The sequence below is a fragment of the Tachypleus tridentatus genome, chromosome 10 (genome assembly GCF_004210375.1).
Source record: "Tachypleus tridentatus isolate NWPU-2018 chromosome 10, ASM421037v1, whole genome shotgun sequence".
Lineage (NCBI taxonomy): Eukaryota > Metazoa > Arthropoda > Merostomata > Xiphosura > Limulidae > Tachypleus > Tachypleus tridentatus.
Window position 1 is genome coordinate 164,648,278 of NC_134834.1, and position 18,015 is coordinate 164,666,292.

General features: G+C 36.0%; 1 protein-coding gene across 4 annotated transcripts in view; it reads right to left on the reverse strand.

Annotated features, from left to right (window-relative positions):
• Positions 1 to 2,231: 2,231 nt before the first annotated feature.
• LOC143230836 (LIM domain transcription factor LMO4.2-like) overlaps positions 2,232 to 18,015 on the reverse strand; it is a 121,409-nt gene continuing 105,625 nt past the window's right edge. For all 4 annotated transcript variants that reach the window (XM_076465055.1, XM_076465052.1, XM_076465054.1 and 1 more), the window contains one exon: positions 2,232 to 4,104. In XM_076465055.1, coding sequence (XP_076321170.1) covers positions 3,834 to 4,104 — 271 coding nt within the window. In that variant the 3' untranslated portion in view covers positions 2,232 to 3,833. The remainder of the gene's footprint in view (positions 4,105 to 18,015) is intronic.

Sequence of the window (18,015 nt, forward strand, 5' to 3'; positions counted from 1 at the left end):
CAGAACAACACACTGACGACAAAATTTACTCACTGAAACTAGCAGTATAAAGAAATATAATTTTCAAGTACAATTTGTGTGTGTATATTACACAACTAGAGAAATGCAAGACCAATCAATGCCAAACTTGTCACATTTACTTTTAGACTCCCTAGGGGGAGTGACATGGGGATTTCAGCATTCAGAACTTATCTTTTTATGTCACCCATAGGGTTTTAGTTTGAATTTCGCGCAAAGCTACACGAGGGCTATCTGCGCTAGCTGTCCCTAAGTTAGTAGTATAAGACTAGAAGGAAGGCAGCTAGTCATCACCACCAACCGCCAATTCTTGGGCTACGCTTTTACTAACAAATAGTGAGTGTGTTTGTGTGTTTTTCATATAGCAAAGCCACAAAGGGCTATCTGCTCAGCCCACCGAGGGGAATCGAACCCCTGATTTTAGCGTTGTAAATCCGGAGACATACCGCTGTACTAGCGGAGGGCAACAAATAGTGGGATTGAGTGTAACGTTTGAAGGCCCCCACCGCTGAAAGGGCGAGCATATTTAGTGTGACAGAGATTCGAACTTGCGACCCTCAAATCACGAGTCGAGTACCTTAACCACCTGACCATGCCAGGCCCACCCATAGGGTCAATACACTTTTTGCCATGCGTGTAACGGATCCGTCAATTAGCGGAATGTAAGTTGAACTACTTATTAAATATTCCTCCTTAACATGGGAAAAGTATTTGACATGTAATAATAGTATACCGAACAGTTGAAGTGAAATATAGTTAATTGTTCGACATAGTTAATTAATCTAATTCTTATTTTCATGTCGCAACGGTAAATTTTCTAACACGTTTAAAAAAGTAATCTAATAATAATTGTAAAAATATTCTGTTTTACTGAAATTAATTGAATGTGACTGAAATAGTTTTTTTTTTTCGTAAAGCTACACGAGAGCTATTTGAACTAACCGTCCCTAATTTAGAAGTGTAAGGCTTATTTTTTGTTTGTTTTTTGATTTAAGGTTTTTTGCTGAGACAGCGGTAAGTCCAAGGGTTTACAGTGCTAAAATCAGGGGTTTGATTCTCCCTGGTAACACAGCAGATAGCTCGATGTGGCTTTACTATAAGAAAAAACACACACACATAAATACATACTCTAGGTTTACGTAATGCGTTGATGAACTCTGACAAATTTGCTATTATAAATCTGTTTTAATAACGATGTTTGTTTCAGTTAAATATATATTTAGAAATGCATGTAACTTATAATTGTGAAATACGTATTGCGAAAGTCCCGCCTATTGACTAAGTTTGGGGAAGATTCTCGAGAGTAAGAATCAGTAATGTGTAAGTAAACACTAACGTATCGTCAATATTTTTGTGCAGGCTGAAATTTCTAGAAACCCTCCTCTCAAACCTATAAATGTAACCAACAGAACGTGCTAAGAGACAGTATATATTATTGGTTTCCTATATTTGGTATACTATAAACCTCGGAAGCTATAACTGTGACTAACGCTTATTAATCGGAATTTCATATATTTAACCAGAAACGTTGATAGATTTCAGCCATTACAAATCGTTTAACATCAGACGTTAGTATTTTTACGAAGACAGTACATGACTGTGAAAAACTCGCGTGCGATCAGCAAAAGCTTGCTAACTACCCGTTAAGTGAATTGTGTCAGTATTAACAGGAATTTAATTCACTCATCGTGAACCTTCGATAGGATATGAAGGCAGTTGCTGATCAGATAGAAGACTCAATACTGTTGTGAGTTTGTAAAACTTTTCTATACAAATCATTACTTGTAATAATTGTTGTAAATTGTATTGTTTGTATATTAAAATATACTTGTATTAAGAAAGAAAACTGTGTGTATCTATCTTGTTGGCAGATTTCATAAATTCAATACATATCGATATTTAATTAACCTTTAAATTTAAATTACAATTTAACTGTATTTCAGACTATTTCAAACTGTAATACGTAAAAAAAACAATAATTTTGCAAGTGTAAATTAAAGAACAAAAAGATCTCTTTTATCACAAAATCAGTGTTAAAAAGTCATACTCATTGAAACATAAGCGAGTTAACTTGTATGCTACGGGAATTTTTATAAATAAGACTGCAAACGTATTCCGCTAACGAGTAAGTATGTACCAATATCCTTTGTTACGTTAGTGGAAATTAAAGCACAACAAATCACATACACTGAATTGTACAGAACTTACATATATTCGCTTAAAAGAATTATTTTTATTTCAGAAACCGAAAAAAACTGTTTAATACTGTTACACTGTGACAAATTAAACAGTAAATATATTAACCGTGGATAGCTTTCACGATTATTTTTAAGAGTTCAAATACCTGGATCACGTGAGAGTGATATCATCAGCAGCTGGTCTGATAATTTCTAGAGACAGAAATGATATGATATTACATAAGCCAAGCTTGCAATCAAACCATTCGATCTCATTTTCGAAAACAAGATATATATTTACACATAACTCTTTTAACTGAGAATTTGTTATGGAAAATGATCCGGTTTCAATCGAAACCTATAGTGAACTGGGATATTCATGATTTGTTCAAGATGAGGGATTCTTAAATCGTGGCACGCGTACCACTCATGAGAGGTGGAGCTAATGTCTGTGGTGCATGACACAATTAATATTTTTAAAAAAAGTCATGAAATTATAAAATTTGTAATAAGTCCTGTCTGGGCTTTCCACGACCACATTACTACTTCTCTCTTTAGACTGACCTTCTGCCTGCAACTAATAAAAATAGTTTCACATATTCTTTAATAGTGCCAGAAGAAACAAAGTCATTACTCGCATTAATGAATAAGAGTTAAAAATATAAATTTTTTAACTTGGTTTTTAATAGTATTTTAGAAACTAATCCTGGGTCTGTAATTAAAAAATAACAATAAATAAATAGAAAGTTCTACGCAAACTTGAAACGTTTGAGAACCACTGTTCCAGATTAAATGAGAAAAAAAAAAAAAGATGGATTGGAGATGAACCTTGGAACAGTTACCAAATAAAATTCATCATTTTTTGAAACTGTTAGCCAATTGAACTACTAATGGTAATGTCAAAATAAGTAACAGTGGCACCATGAAAAAATACCTGTACTTTAGATATCAGAACTTATGCAAGATTTTGTGGACCGATATAATGTCTTTTGTTTGTAGAATGTTCGTGATGCAAGCAGTAATGTCAAGAAGTTTTAAACCGTTTTCACTGGCAGCAAGTCATTCTTCCCTTTATACGTGTTAAGAGTGGTTTTAACTCGTTACTTCCCTTAAACAATAACGATTTTGAAGTGTGCCCAATACTACAAAGTGGTGACTGTAAATCCGACTTATTTACAAAACACCAACAACAGCGATAATTACTACTGCCTTCAGCCTCAAGTTCATAAGTTAGTAACAATTGATAAAACCATCAGATATCTCACCATGATCTTCTAGTTTTGATTCACATGGAACTCTGAAAATTCTTCGTGGTTTTATTGGCACAGACAGAAACGCACGTGATTACTGAAAAAAAAAAAGCTTTTGCTGTTGTTTCTTTTAACAATATGTGACGACACGAGTTAAGTAAATCAATCTTTTTGTTCATTAAGATTGATTGGAGGATTAAAAAAGAAAAGAAAAAAACGGAAGGGCGCCTTCTGGTGACAAAGAGGAAACGTTATCGTTTTCATTTCTATCTCTAGCAGATAATTATATATTTATATACAGTCATTTTAAGTATCGGCTCGAGTCTTCTGTGTATTGTTTGTAGCTACTACCGTAGCTGTTTGTCATAGAGAAAACAAGACCACGTGTTCACACAGCTTTGATGGCTGAGTTGGCCCGAACTTTTCCCTTCCTCACACCTCCTGTCGAAACCGAACCTTTAAGGATTTTCAGGCAGTCCTGCTCACAGAAGACGCTTCCGTTGACAAGGTTGTAACGATCTCCTGGAACCAGCTGATTGCGACATTTAACGCACGAGAAGCACTTCAGATGGTAAACGTTCCCGTGGGTTCTCATGACGAACTCGTTGGCGGGAATTACCTGAGCGCAAGCACTGCAGGCACCGGTGTTGCCGAACATCCTGGGAAGAAGAAATACTACTGTTAGTAACAAAAAACAAACTAACGAATACTTTTTAGTTGGCCCAGTACTTGGTTTTCTGTGGTCCTGGTGCAGAGGCTTGTAAATATAAAAATATAACTGATCAATCATAACAACTACATAAAATTAAATATATATATATATATCCTGAAAGCTCTTTGGGATGTTTTTCGATTGGTGCTTCTGGCGCAAGGCATCCTAAACATCCCTCCCCTCAAGATCGCATGGCCAAGTGCGTTAAGGCGTGCGACTCGTAATCTGAGGGTCGCGGGTTCACATCCCCGTCGCGCCAAACATGCTCGCCCTTTCAGTCGTGGGAGCGTTATAATGTTACGGTCAATCCCACTATTCGTTGGTAAAAGAGTAGCCCAAGAGTTGGCGGTGGGTGGTGATGACTAGCTGCCTTCCCTCTAGTCTTACACTGCTAAATTAGGGACGGCTAGCACAGATAGCCCTCGAGTAGCTTTGTGCGAAATTCAAAAACAAACAAACAATCTTTGGGACTTTCAAGAGTTACAAGAGTGTATAATAATAGTATTTCGACCACAATAAATTTGTAACATCTATTGCAGACGACGTAATTCATTCAATTCAGAACTCATCACGCCTTTTCCATAATAACTGTTATTGTAACAATTAGTTTATAGGAATACTGTTTCGACCAATACAGTGTCTATTGTGTCCCAGACAGCCTGATGAGTTCTGGATTGAGTGATATGCGTCGTCGGCGATGGATAAGGCAAACATATTGTGAATGAAATATTATTCTAACAAACTCTTTAAATTCTTGAAAATCCCTAAGAAACTGTATAAAAAACGTAGTTTTAGAATATAACATATCTAGTTCTAATGTAAAGTAAAATGAATTATAAGCATGCTTCTGTTTTCACTTGTTCATGGTTTTATACATGTACACATATGAGAACAAAGAACCATTTGTTGATTAATTAACGAACACATACACAACTGACTCGGAAAACACTGTCGCAATGAATGTAACTTACCATAAAAACAGTAGCGATGAACAAAAGGGTGGGACAAAGAAAAGAAACAAATCTTGAGTGCTTATGCACAAACGATACTGGTTATAAGCGCATTCATCTACACACAGTGTATTTCTGTGTTAAACATTTGACAATTATAAACACTATGGTAAACTATGTAGAGCCTGTTATTAATTTAACACTGCATGTGCATTACTAAGAATATAGATGATTGTAGTCAAAAAAGTAACATGTTATTGATCCAAGAGCGTTGCCGTAATGCGTGCCGTGGTGAGAGATGCTGTGGTTAGTGTTTGGTTTCGAAGATTTCACTGTGGCTGTAATATTATACAAGAAAATGTTCGTGTTCTGTAATTAAATACAACAAAAACAAAACTCAGATATTCAAAAGAAAAAACAAACAAACAGTATTATAAAGTCTCGAAATGCGTTGAAAGCAATGTCAAATTTAAATCCTGAGATATAAAAATAAACTGAAAGACCTAAACCAATTGTGAGAAGCAACACAAATGTGAAAAAGATTGGCCATTTTGTTTCAAAAGTTTTAATCTTCAAATTACTGACTTAATTTCACACTGTTTCCTACCGACGTCATCTACAAGTATATTATAAAACCAATAAACTTATGTTTTATATTGGTATTACATCATTTAGCCTAAACAACTAGTTCCAAATCTTGGGATAAATCACTCATTTTATTTAATATGTAAAGTAGACGATAGACCTCAGCAGGAAATAATTAATTTTTTAAAGTAACGTATCTATTCTCTCTAACAAAGAGAGTCATACGCCATACGTAGGATGGTAACGTATCTATTTTTCTTTAACAAAGAGAGTCATAGACCACACGTAAGGTGGTGACGTAGCTATTCCCTCTAACAAAGAGAGTCATAGACCACACGTAAAGTGGTGACGTATCTATTTCCACTAGTAAAGAGTCATAGACCTACACTCAAGATGGCGACGTATCTATTTCTCTTTAACAAAGAGAGGCACAGACCCACACGTAAGATGGTGATGTATCCATTTCCCTCTAGCAAAGAGAGTCATAAACCCATAAGTAAGATAGTTTACAAAGAATTACAAAAAGAAAATGTCTTTAAAAGCTAATACGTCTCATTGGTACTTGTAGGGTTAAAAAGGAATCGACAGACGATAAATTAGTTTGTTGTGTTCCTGGACTGGTGTACATTAATGATACAACTGAAAACAGCAGTGGCATATTTATGCTTAAAATTAAAGCACATTAATTACAAGAATTACGAACATTTCTATGAACCCGTCGTGAAGCAGAGCCTTCACAGTTTATACAGCAACAGTCAGTCTGCATAAGCATCGTAACTAATTCATGCGCAGGTTTCCACGGCAACATTCAACTGTATATAGGAAAGATGATTTTTATAAAATATTTCTCTCCATCATTGCTATTCAGAACAAAAGTAAAAGGTCAATCCCAAAATACATACACACACACAAAGTAACAAAGAAATACACATTATACGGTTATCGAACATCTCTGTGATCTTGACAAGGGAAGACTGGCGTAACTACAAAAGACGAGTCCTTCCTCGCATTAAAAAGTAATTGGGCCCTCTACATTTATTCACATTGTCGCAAATTCGTAAGTTTGTCAAGCCCCTTGGGCTCTCTTTCCGATTGTCTACCCACGTAATTGCGGAGGCATACTTCGCTACGCCATTGCACGGAGATAGATGTTTTGTGTGAGAAATTTAGTGAAAGGGCTAACTGCGCACAACCGCCCAAAATTTCGAACTTTTAAACTAAAGGGAAGACAAACCAATAGCCGGAGTACTGTGTGCTACTCTGGCCCTAAAGCACTACAACTACAATGTAGTAGTAACTGACATGAAAGTTATGGATGGGGGAAGAGGTCTTTTTGCGCCTGATCCTCATGGGTATCTAAAATCCAACATACCCAAATACCCACAAAGAAGAAGCGAAGCGAGCAAACCAATAGGATACACTCACTGCGAACTCTTTGACAGCTCTCGTCTGACCAAATAGTATAATTTGACAGTTGCTCTTAGAACGCACGGACATAAAACTTCAGAAGGCTGATCGCGTTTTAAAAAAGGTACACTTGAATGTCTGAAATATTATTTAACAATTACAACTCTCTCTACACAACTGCTATATTGGTGCGATTACGTACAAAGAGTTAGTTAAGCATTTAAATTATCTTCAGTACATCATATAATCAGAAAAACAGGCTGAATATACAATCAAGCTTCACGCCTGCTGAAACTCAAGTTGAAAAATAAAAATGGCGTCATTCTAACATCACGGAAACGAACTGGGAAACCAATACGAACTGGGAAAACAATACGTTTAAATTTAATAATTTTAAGCGTCGAACGGTTTTGTGTATCTCCATATTATCTATAAATCTGTGTATCTATATATTAAAATATATAGTCTGAGAGCGGAAGCTATTATTTATTACAATTACAAAGAATGCCTTTCTGCCTTTTTACTCATATAATGTCAGGCTTCATTTTGAAAATACAGGCGGTGTTGTATACATACGTTCAAATTAGCAGAATAACCGTTGTCGTCGAGAAGACGGTTAAAAGTATTTGGGCAACCACGTAGTTTCCGAAGAATTAAAACTTCATTTTAATCTGTTAAATATGCTAACATTTTAAATGGAAAACGTGCATGAACGTTATAAAAAAAATATTATCTTTCCCTCCACATATGGATTGGTTATTTATAGGCCAGACTTTATACGTAGATGGATTAGAATGCTTAAAATTCTACTACCAATTTCAATTCTGTTGGGGAACTTTTCGTAAGCAATGTGATTATTTTGTGACAACGTATCCTCATCAAATTGGACACAAATTGACCACTGATGGAAGGCCACAGCACACAACTCGTATGTCAAGTCTATCTCTGTCTCTCGGGGTTACACCTTGGTTTCGATCGTCGTAAAAAGGTTAGATGTCGTAGTCCCATTGGGGGATGGGTGAAAAGATGGTCACCACATCCACGATTACTTTACTCAGTATATGATTCATAGTTTATTTATTTTTATTTTTTATTAATTTTTTCTTATCTAAATAAATGTTTGGGCGCCGATTTGTTTCTTGAAAAATCTAATAAAGTTTCAAGCAGTAATAACGACAATAAGTAATGCTAAACTTTTGAAGTGGTAAAGATTTCTCCATGTCAGCTAGATCACAAGACCAATGAAAATAGTGTCTGTAGACCAAACAACAACTATTCCTTAAGTGTCAGCTCCGGGAATTTAATTTCCGTTTCTGGCGAGCTGGCGAACTAGAGTACCCGTGGTCGGGCTGCCGGAAAATTGGTTCAACAAGGGCGTCAGGCAAAGCCGAATGCCAAGCAGTACAGCAAGCTGAGGGTGCGAGGCCACGTGCCACGTTATTCCACACAGCTAATCAATCAGCAAATCACAGAGTGGACTAAAAAATATTAATGGGCCTAAATTCTTAAAAACAGTAAGTTTTTTGTACTATTTACTAGAAGAAGTGTTTCAGCAGAACCTGAAAAAACACCTTCTTCCAAAAAGTATTTGTTACCATAATTTGAAAAACAACAACAACACCTTTAAACGTTTAAGCATATCTGCTCACGTTATACGATATACATAACATGAAATACGCACCAATACAACCCTCTCATTCAGTAATGTACGGCTTAAAGTCTTACAAAGGAGGGATTAGCAGTTGAATATTTTCGAAGACAATGTGGGACGTTCACTAGTACATTCTCAAAAACCACGAGAGATTTTCGAAAAATTGAAAAATAATTTGTAAATGTATATGAAATCAAAATCACATTAGGTGTGAGAAAAGAAAAAAACAAAAGAGTGCGGCCTAAATAAGGACTGAGCGAGCGAATTAGAGAAATGACATCAAAAATGGCGGCCAAAATGGTAATTACACTTATAGCATTGATAACGATTTTACACTAAATATACATTCACTAGTTAAGCCAAGTCGAGCATTTTGTTTCATCTACCATCATGTCCCAAGTTGAACAAGAAACGCCACCTGGCTATCTAATTTAAGCTAATTTCACTTGACTCTTAAAACTCCCATATCAAGAGAATTTCCAAAAATTTAGCAGATTTGTTCTTAAAGGTTAGCAACGAATAATAAATAATAACCGTCCACACGAAGGATTCATATGTAAAACCTGATCTAGAAACCACTAATATAGTTTGCTTGGCCTAAGTACTGCTTGCGTATCTGTAGGTCCTTTCACCGAATACTTTTTCTGCTCCGGCTATCTTTAATTCAAATGACAAAAGCTACGAATGGCCCACTTTTAGGAGAAACTGCAATAAAAATTTCAGACCAATGGCTACAGTGACTTTTCTTACAGGCGCGCACGAATTGTAAGTTGTACAGATCTATCAGTTACCAAATCTGAAACAAAAAAATTATGAAAAATAAATATGTTTTTTTCTATCAAATAATAAAATTTTCTTACTTTCCGTGCGAAGAAGAAAATTAGGAAAAAATTTAATCTAAACTAGAGATTTTTATATCTCGTGTATTTCTTAATAAATTGCTTTGAAGCTAGGTATGTAAAGTTAGGATTCTGGAGAGAGTATTCACTAAAAATAAGTGATTACCACAGTCTGAGCTACAGAAAATAGAAAATTGCTGAGTTACCTCCCCTGTTAATAATACACAGTTTGTCCTAAAGATTGGTTGTTCTCGTACAACACACTACACATGCCAGTGGTAAATTGAAAGCCACATAATCCGGATTAATTACATTTTATGTTTCGTCGTTTATGCAGAGTAAAACAAACAGACAACGTAACAATATTATATTTATGCATTACTCTATATTAACTGACACTGAAAAGCCCACGTTTCCGCTGAATAAACTTATTGACTTATAACGCTAAAATCCGGTGTTCGATTCCCCGCAGTGGACACAGCAAATAGCCAAATATGGTTTTACTCTAACACAAACAAACAGAAGTCTGTGTTTCAGGTGTGAAATTCTGGGTTCTTTTTAACTGAGTTTCATCTGTCGATGTTTTCATTATTTGTTTTTCTTGGCAGCTAAATTTTAAAAGTACATGAGCAGGTACTGTTATCTCGCGGTTAACTCGATAATCCATACATTGTGAGATCAGATCCTGATAAAAGTGAGTAATTGTAGTTGTTTTGAGAGAACCCATGCTTGTTAAGTTTATTGTAGCAGTCTTACAAGAATAATGTTCACCGTCGCTTAGCCTATATAGAAGTAACAATTACACCTGTCACCCTGTAAAACCAAGTAACTGAATGTGCTGATATTTCTATCTTCTTTCCAATAATATACCGTTGTACCACGTTATTTAAATATTGACTGTTTAATAACCTGTAATATCCTTGTGACAATAAAAGGCCAAAAAAAAAAAAAAACTTAAAACAAAATGGCGTCGTTATCACGGTTGCATATCTTACAACTCGAGAATTTTAGTTTCATAAACCTAACCTAAACATAATCCGTTTAATATTTCCACACTAAGAAATACTCGAGTATAAAATGTGACAAATCAAAGCCCAACAATGATAATGTCTGAGAAATGATAAATTAGTTGAACTAGCTGGTAATTTTGTCTCCGTAAGAATTAACTAAACGAATAAAATGTTTCCAATTAGAAACGACAGCTTTATTTGACAAAGCTCTTAAAAGTACTGGTCGGAAATAAGGCTAGAATAGTTTCTGTATACAACTTTGAATTTACATCTAATTATACTTCGTGTATATTTTTTAAAGAATTACACTTATTAAATTTCTACTTGTTAAGTTAAATAACGTTTATAAGAGCAGTATCCATGAGGGGGCTGTTCTACTCCCGCGTTGTCGTTGCAAATTATAACAGCACTCAGTTTCTACGGGGAAGGCAAGATTAATTCATCACATTTCTGGAGCAGACAGCTTGTAGTTCAGTTCGCGTGTAATGCTCATTTTGTTTCGTGGCAGGCCGTGTAGTGGATTATCACATCCGTTGTTAAATAACACAGTGTGCTGGGCAACGAATGGAGGACGGTTATTTCATTTTAATTATTTGAGCCCTACCTCCGTCCTGCTTTCATAATTACACTGAGAAGCATTTTATTAGCTTTGAATTTGTTTCTAGCCGAAAACGAGCCGAACAAACAGCCACTTCCGCGTCACCTTGCCAACCACTACTAATCAGTTTCCCGGTGTACAAGGTGCCAATTACATGCAGATGAAGGAGCGATTTCATTTGTTCACATGTAGTAATTTTGATTGAAGTGGCAAAGCGTATCACTCAACACGTATATATTATAATAAAAGAGCCTTGATTGAGAACGAAATTAATACTTTTGTTTACTAACGTATTTTACCGTTAATTTTATTCATTAAATAGAAGACCAGTTTCCCACAACATATCCTTCAAATCTTGTCGCACTTTAATTAAAATATTAGACTATATTTAACAACAAACGGTACTAACGTATTCGTCGATTAAAGTCTTGCCGTGTGAGGCGCCAATTTCATTAAATATGAAAAGCCTGATATTATTGTTCTGTAGATATGGCCATCGAACAATGAAAACAAAAATAACTGTATCACAAATTTACAAGGGATTTCCAAAAATAGAAGCTTTTAAATTTCAGTGTGATGCTGGAACTAATTACATCAGAGCGAAAAAAATATCTCCCAATCTTCCATTAAACGCAACAATAGATAAGTTATTAAAATTTTGTAAGTCCTAAGAAATTTCAGTCATGTATTAATTAGAGAACTGTATAATCCAGAAATGAAGGCATGGCGAAATTTTAAACAACAAAAGTAGCCCATAACAATGTTCATGGCCATTATATTTGGTCAGTATAGAGAACATTTTGTAAAGCTCCCTCTATATAAATTATTACAGTAAATAATATTGTGATTGTAATTAGCAAACCTCTTCACTAATTTAGCAAAATGTGTTGTACAAGCCCTCTTTACAATTATGTAAGGGTGAAATGGATCGCTTCATAACGGACTCAAAGCCACACAGATCGTACAATATCTAAATACAAAATAAATTATTCAACTTACAATCAAATAAAGGCCTAAGGTTACGCTAACGTTAACATAAGGCAGCCGAAAACTACATGTACAACTGAGTACAGGGCAAACGGTTTTATATAGAAATAGGTAAAGATTCACTAAAAATCGCTACAAAACTACAAACAGCACACAGATCACTCTATAACTAAGGTTAGGACAAATACATCATTCACAACTTAATGCAGGACGTATAGACGATACTAAGAACTGAATAAAGAAGAAACGAATCGCTCTGTCACTTTGTACAGGACAGGTGCATCACTCCATAACTAGGAAGCGATCAGAAAGGTCATTCCAAAGCAAGTAACTAATAAATCACTTCTAAACTGAGTGATGGGCAAAATGCTTATTTTACGTACTCGGTGACGAAAATTACTCTACAACTAAGTAAAGAACAGATGAATCACTCCCCAATCCAATAAGGGATCAAATATTTATTCAATCTAAAAGCGTGCGAATTTCTTCTGCATATGATCAAAAGTCAGTAGAATCACCTGAGCAAAGGACAGATGGATTACTCAGTCAGTAGAATCACCTGAGTAAAGGACAGATGGATTACTCAGTCAGTAGAATCACCTGAGTAAAGGACAGATGGATTACTCAGTCAGTAGAATCACCTGAGTAAAGGACAGATGGATTACTCAGTCAGTAGAATCACATGAGTAAAGGACAGATGGATTACTCAGTCAGTAGAATCACATGAGTAAAGGACAGATGGACAGATGAATCACTGAGTAAAGGACAGAGTAGAATCACATCAGTAGAATCACATGAGTAAAGGACAGATGGATTACTCAGTCAGTAGAATCACATGAGTAAAGGACAGATAGATTGCTCAGTCAGTAGAATTACATGAGTAAAGGACAGATGGATTACTCCACAACTTATCACCTAAAACTAAATACGAGACGAACATTTCATACATTAACTGAATAGATAATAAGTCATTCTAAAACTAAATAAATATTACGCGGACTAATGCACAACATAATAAACGACAAACAGATTATTGTAGAACCGACTAAGAAATAAAGTTCAATTTTCATATCCGATACAAGACCAAAGTTAATATCCTGACTATGAAAAGAATTAACAAACATGTTTTCCACGACTGATCAAATGGATAATACAATAAACAAGTAGTGAAGTATGAAAATAATTATCCACTGTTTAGTAAAGATCAGACATATAATTCTATACAATAAATATTTTATTCTCAAACTACGTAGTAAGATTTAAAGTTTACTTCCTAATTGAGGAAAGAACAGCAGTTCTCGCTGTACTGAGTGTGTGTGTGTTTTATTATAGCAAAGCCACATCGAACTATTTGCTGAGCCCACCGAGGGGAATCGAACGCCTGATTTTAGCGTTATAAATCCGTAAACTTGTCGCTGTACTAGCGGGGACCTCTGTAGCGAGAACTGAGTAAAAGACATACAAACTATAACATCGCTTAGCTTGAATGAGTAGAAGTCAGCAAGGTCAATCAGGTTATTTTATAGCTGATAATACAAGAGCCATGAAAGAGAAAGTTTACAGCTGAATAAAGGACGGAAGAGTCACCTAAAAAAAAGGAGTAATGTTCATATGTGAACTTCATAACTGACAAAATGTTACATTTTCACCACAGAAATAACTGATGTTCTATAACTGAGTAAGTAACTGGTTCAAAAAAAAGACACTTCACAAGTGGATAGACGAAGGATATTTCATAAATGCTTATAGCTCACATAATCATTCCAAAAAAATAGTAAAGACCCAATGGATTACTCAACAACTGGTTAAATGACACATCACATTAAACTTAGTTAATGAAGCATTCCACAACTGAGTTCAGGACAAACAAATCATTCTACAACTTAGAGTATAAAAAAAACAAGGATCTAAACTCCACGTCTCGAAAGCGTAAAAATCAATCACATCGCTCAATAACCGACAAAAGACCAAAATGATCACCCCGCAGCTGAACAAAATTATATCGATGGACTAGCTATAAGAAACCCTATTTAGGGATTTTCTTTTCTGAAAGCATTTAATAGTATCTACGGCTAATGAGCGCCTGTGTGTGTGTGTATTTTATAGCAAAGCCACATCGGGCCACCAGTTTTGTCCACTTAGGAGAATCGAACCCTTGAGTTTAGCGTTGTAAATCTGCAGACTTATCGCTGTTACCACCAGGGGACTCTGGGGCTCATGAACGTCAGCACAAGCTTTGTTTCTTGCTTTTTTTAGACTGCTTAGTATACATATTACCATAAAATCTGTATAGTTCCATAACTGTTTATAAGAATCCACTAGTTTAGGATAACGCAACAGAATTATTAAATAATTATAACGTCTATACTTTGTGGTCAACAACACATATTGAGAAAATTTTATCCAGATTTATTTTTACCCCTTATTTCCGGCCCGGCATAGCCAAGTGGTTAAGGTACTCGATACATAATCCAATGATCGCAGGTTCGAATCTCCCTCGCACCAAACATGCTGACCCGTTCAGCTGTCGGGCGTTATAATAGTACGGTCAATTACACTATTCGTCAGTAAAAGGATAACCCAAGTATTAGTAGTAGGTGATGAAGACTAGCTGCCTTTCTTCTAGTCTTACACTGATAAATTAGGGACGGCTAGCGCAGATAATCCTCGTGTAGCTTTCCGTGAAATTCAAACCTTCTATTTCTGGTGGAATATTTTATCTCAAAAAATGTAAAAAAAAAAATTAAATTAGTGTTCACAGTCTCATGCAGAAACTGTTTGAACCAGAGAGTGTCCGAAAGGTCTGGACTTAAGTAATCTGCAGCTTTTCTTTATTTCAGATATGTGAATAATTATGGTACCACCAAAGCATGAGAAAGTCAAGTTAGTCCTGGTGTTAATTCAAACTTGTTTCAAATTACACGGATGCAATGTAGAACACATCTGTACAATTTGTTGAAGTCCTTATGGACATCTGATACGTTGAGGTTTCTGTAATAAGTTCAGTGACTTTTCAGTTGTTATCCACTATTTTCAATTTTATTTATTTTAAATACGTAATAGCTGTTGTATGACAACATTTTTTTATCGGTTCGGTTAACAATTCAAAATGCTGGATTATATGAGGAGTTGAATAGGTCTCGCAAAGTAACGCAAAGACTATTTAAGCAGACGAGTTTTCACGTGAAAACATGATAGATGAATATTGTAATTTGTTTATTACATCCGTACAAACGCGCACTCTAAACTACATTGGACGCGGTATGTCCAGGTAGTTAGGGCGCTCGACTCATAATCTAAGGGTCGCAGAATTGAAACCCCGTTACACCAAATATCCTCGCCCTTTCAGTTGTTCGGGCGTTATAATGTTACGCTCAATCTCACTATTCGTTGGTAAAAGAGTAGCTCAAGAGTTGGCAGTTGATGGTGATGACTAGCTCCCTTCCCTCTAGTCTTACACTGTTAAATTAGGGACGGCTAGCACAGATAATCCTCGTGTAGCTTTGCGCGAAATTCAAACCAAACTATAATACAGTATGATACATAATACAGTATAACTTAGGTTTTAAACCTACAGTGTTCCTTTCTCCTTTACTTACGTTTACAGCAAGTTGCCAATTTTAAGTGATTTTTAAATTTTCCTTAAAAACATCCAATGACATGAATGTCGAAGCATTTAATGGAAAACAACAACCTCGAAATTCATATTTGTGAAAGGAATCCTTGATGTTCTTTCATTAGCGTAGATCTCGTGCGACTAATTATTCCACTAATGTTGAGACATAGCTTAACATAGGAGTAAAAATAATTTTTTCAATCTTTCTTTTTTACATTTTAATTTTTCATTTCAACTTAAATGAAAATGAAATCACCAATATCACAGAGTACTTGTTAAACTGAGGCTTAGCGTAGCATAGTAGTTAACAAGCCCAGACTGGAAACTAGAGGGTTCATGGTCTGTGATCTGTTGCTGTTAAAAGACTCTCCGTAAATTTAGCCGTGAGTACACTATAAGAGTGACCACAAAATCTTAGTGTTCGTTGAGACAAAAGTAGCCCTTGTGCAGACGATGGGCACATCTCCTTCAGTCTATCGGTTCAAAGTTAGGGACAAATAAACTCTTCAGTAGCTTTCTGACACAAACGACAACCACTGTGAGCCTCAGTAGTTAAGATGTAGTTCACCAGGGGTAAATATGACAAGTCAGGATAAATATTCCTTTCCGTATTACTCGTGATTAATGTGGATGAAGAAACACGTATTTTTCTTAGTTTACATTGGGGAACGACTAGTGATGTAACCATAATAACTAAAAGGTTTTGTATACTTGGCTTTATAGGGCTACTTGACGAGTGTTTACTATTTGAAGGTTTAACTGTGGATCTAAAATGCATAATAGTTTATGGATCTTGTATGATAGGGAAAACGACGCGATTCATCATACTGCGCGCACGTTGTCAAAGCATTGCAAAAATTGGAAGGTTGGTAGAGGATGGCACGTAAATGAAAATTTTCCATGACAGAAACACCGTTTGGTTGTTCATGTACGCAGATATTAGATGTCTAACGTTTTTCAATATTCACGGTAGAAGAACACACGTTAAGAACACCAAAGTTTAACACGGTAAAAGAACACACGTTAAGAACACCAAAGTTTACACATACGGAGTGGGCGTAATAATGTTGTAACAATTCCAATATTAACAGTAACCACATTGCTGAAACGTTTCTTTTCGACCGGAAGTGTTATAGTTGACATGACTGAACAAACCTCTTGCGGTCAAACTGTGGGTTAAACAGTGCCTCATTGACCTATTATATCTGATGTACTCACGCGTTAAACAATGCCTCTGTCATAGACATCTTTCTTTGCCTTATTATCGCTATGTATCTTCCACTTTGGCGACCTCTTGTGGTTCAACTGTGCGTTAAACAGCGTTCCCGTCATATAACTTTTTTTCTTTACCTTATCATTTGGCCCGGCATGGCCAAGTGTGTTAAGGCGTTCGACTCGTAATTGGAGGGTCGCGGGTTCGAATCCCGATCGCACCACACATGCTCGCTCTCCCAGCCGTAGGGGCGTTATTATATGACGGTCAATCCCACTATTCTTTGGTAAAAAAGTAGCCCAAGAGTTGGTGGTGGGTGGTGATGACTAGCTGTCTTCCCTCTAGTCTTACACTGCTCAATTAAGGACGGCTAGCGCAGATAGCCCTCGAATAGCTTTGCGCGAAATTCAAAAACAAAACAAAACTTTATCATCTCTATGTGTCCATCAGTTCTGACAATGTTGCGAGAATTACAAAATACCTTGAATATATGTTTAATTTTTCGTTTGTTTGTTTGGGATATTTGCATAATCTACGTAAGCCTACCTAATTCTAAATTAATAGACGAGAGGAAAGGCAGATAGTCAACAACATCCACCGCCAACTGCAGTCGAAAGGTAGTATACGGCTGTCACTTTCACAAAGCGCCCACCGTTGTATAAAAAGAAGCGTAACGTTTGTTGTTCTCTGCGACAACGAGACGCGGACCATGAACTCTCGAAACCCGGCATACTACCCGCTAAGCTACGCTCGGCATAAACGTTAGGTACAAACTTTTATTTTGAAATACATACACCATGTCATCTGACAATTAAACAATTTCGTGAAATTTACGGCGAGACACTTAACCTGTTCTAACCCCCACCCTACCGAACACTTAGCCAAGGGACAAAGCACTTGAGAGCAAATTGAATACTAAAGGATAAATGTTAAAAATATCGCAGGGGTATGAATAAAAAACGCTGTATACATCCTATTTCTCAGCTTCAAGCTGGTTGAGAC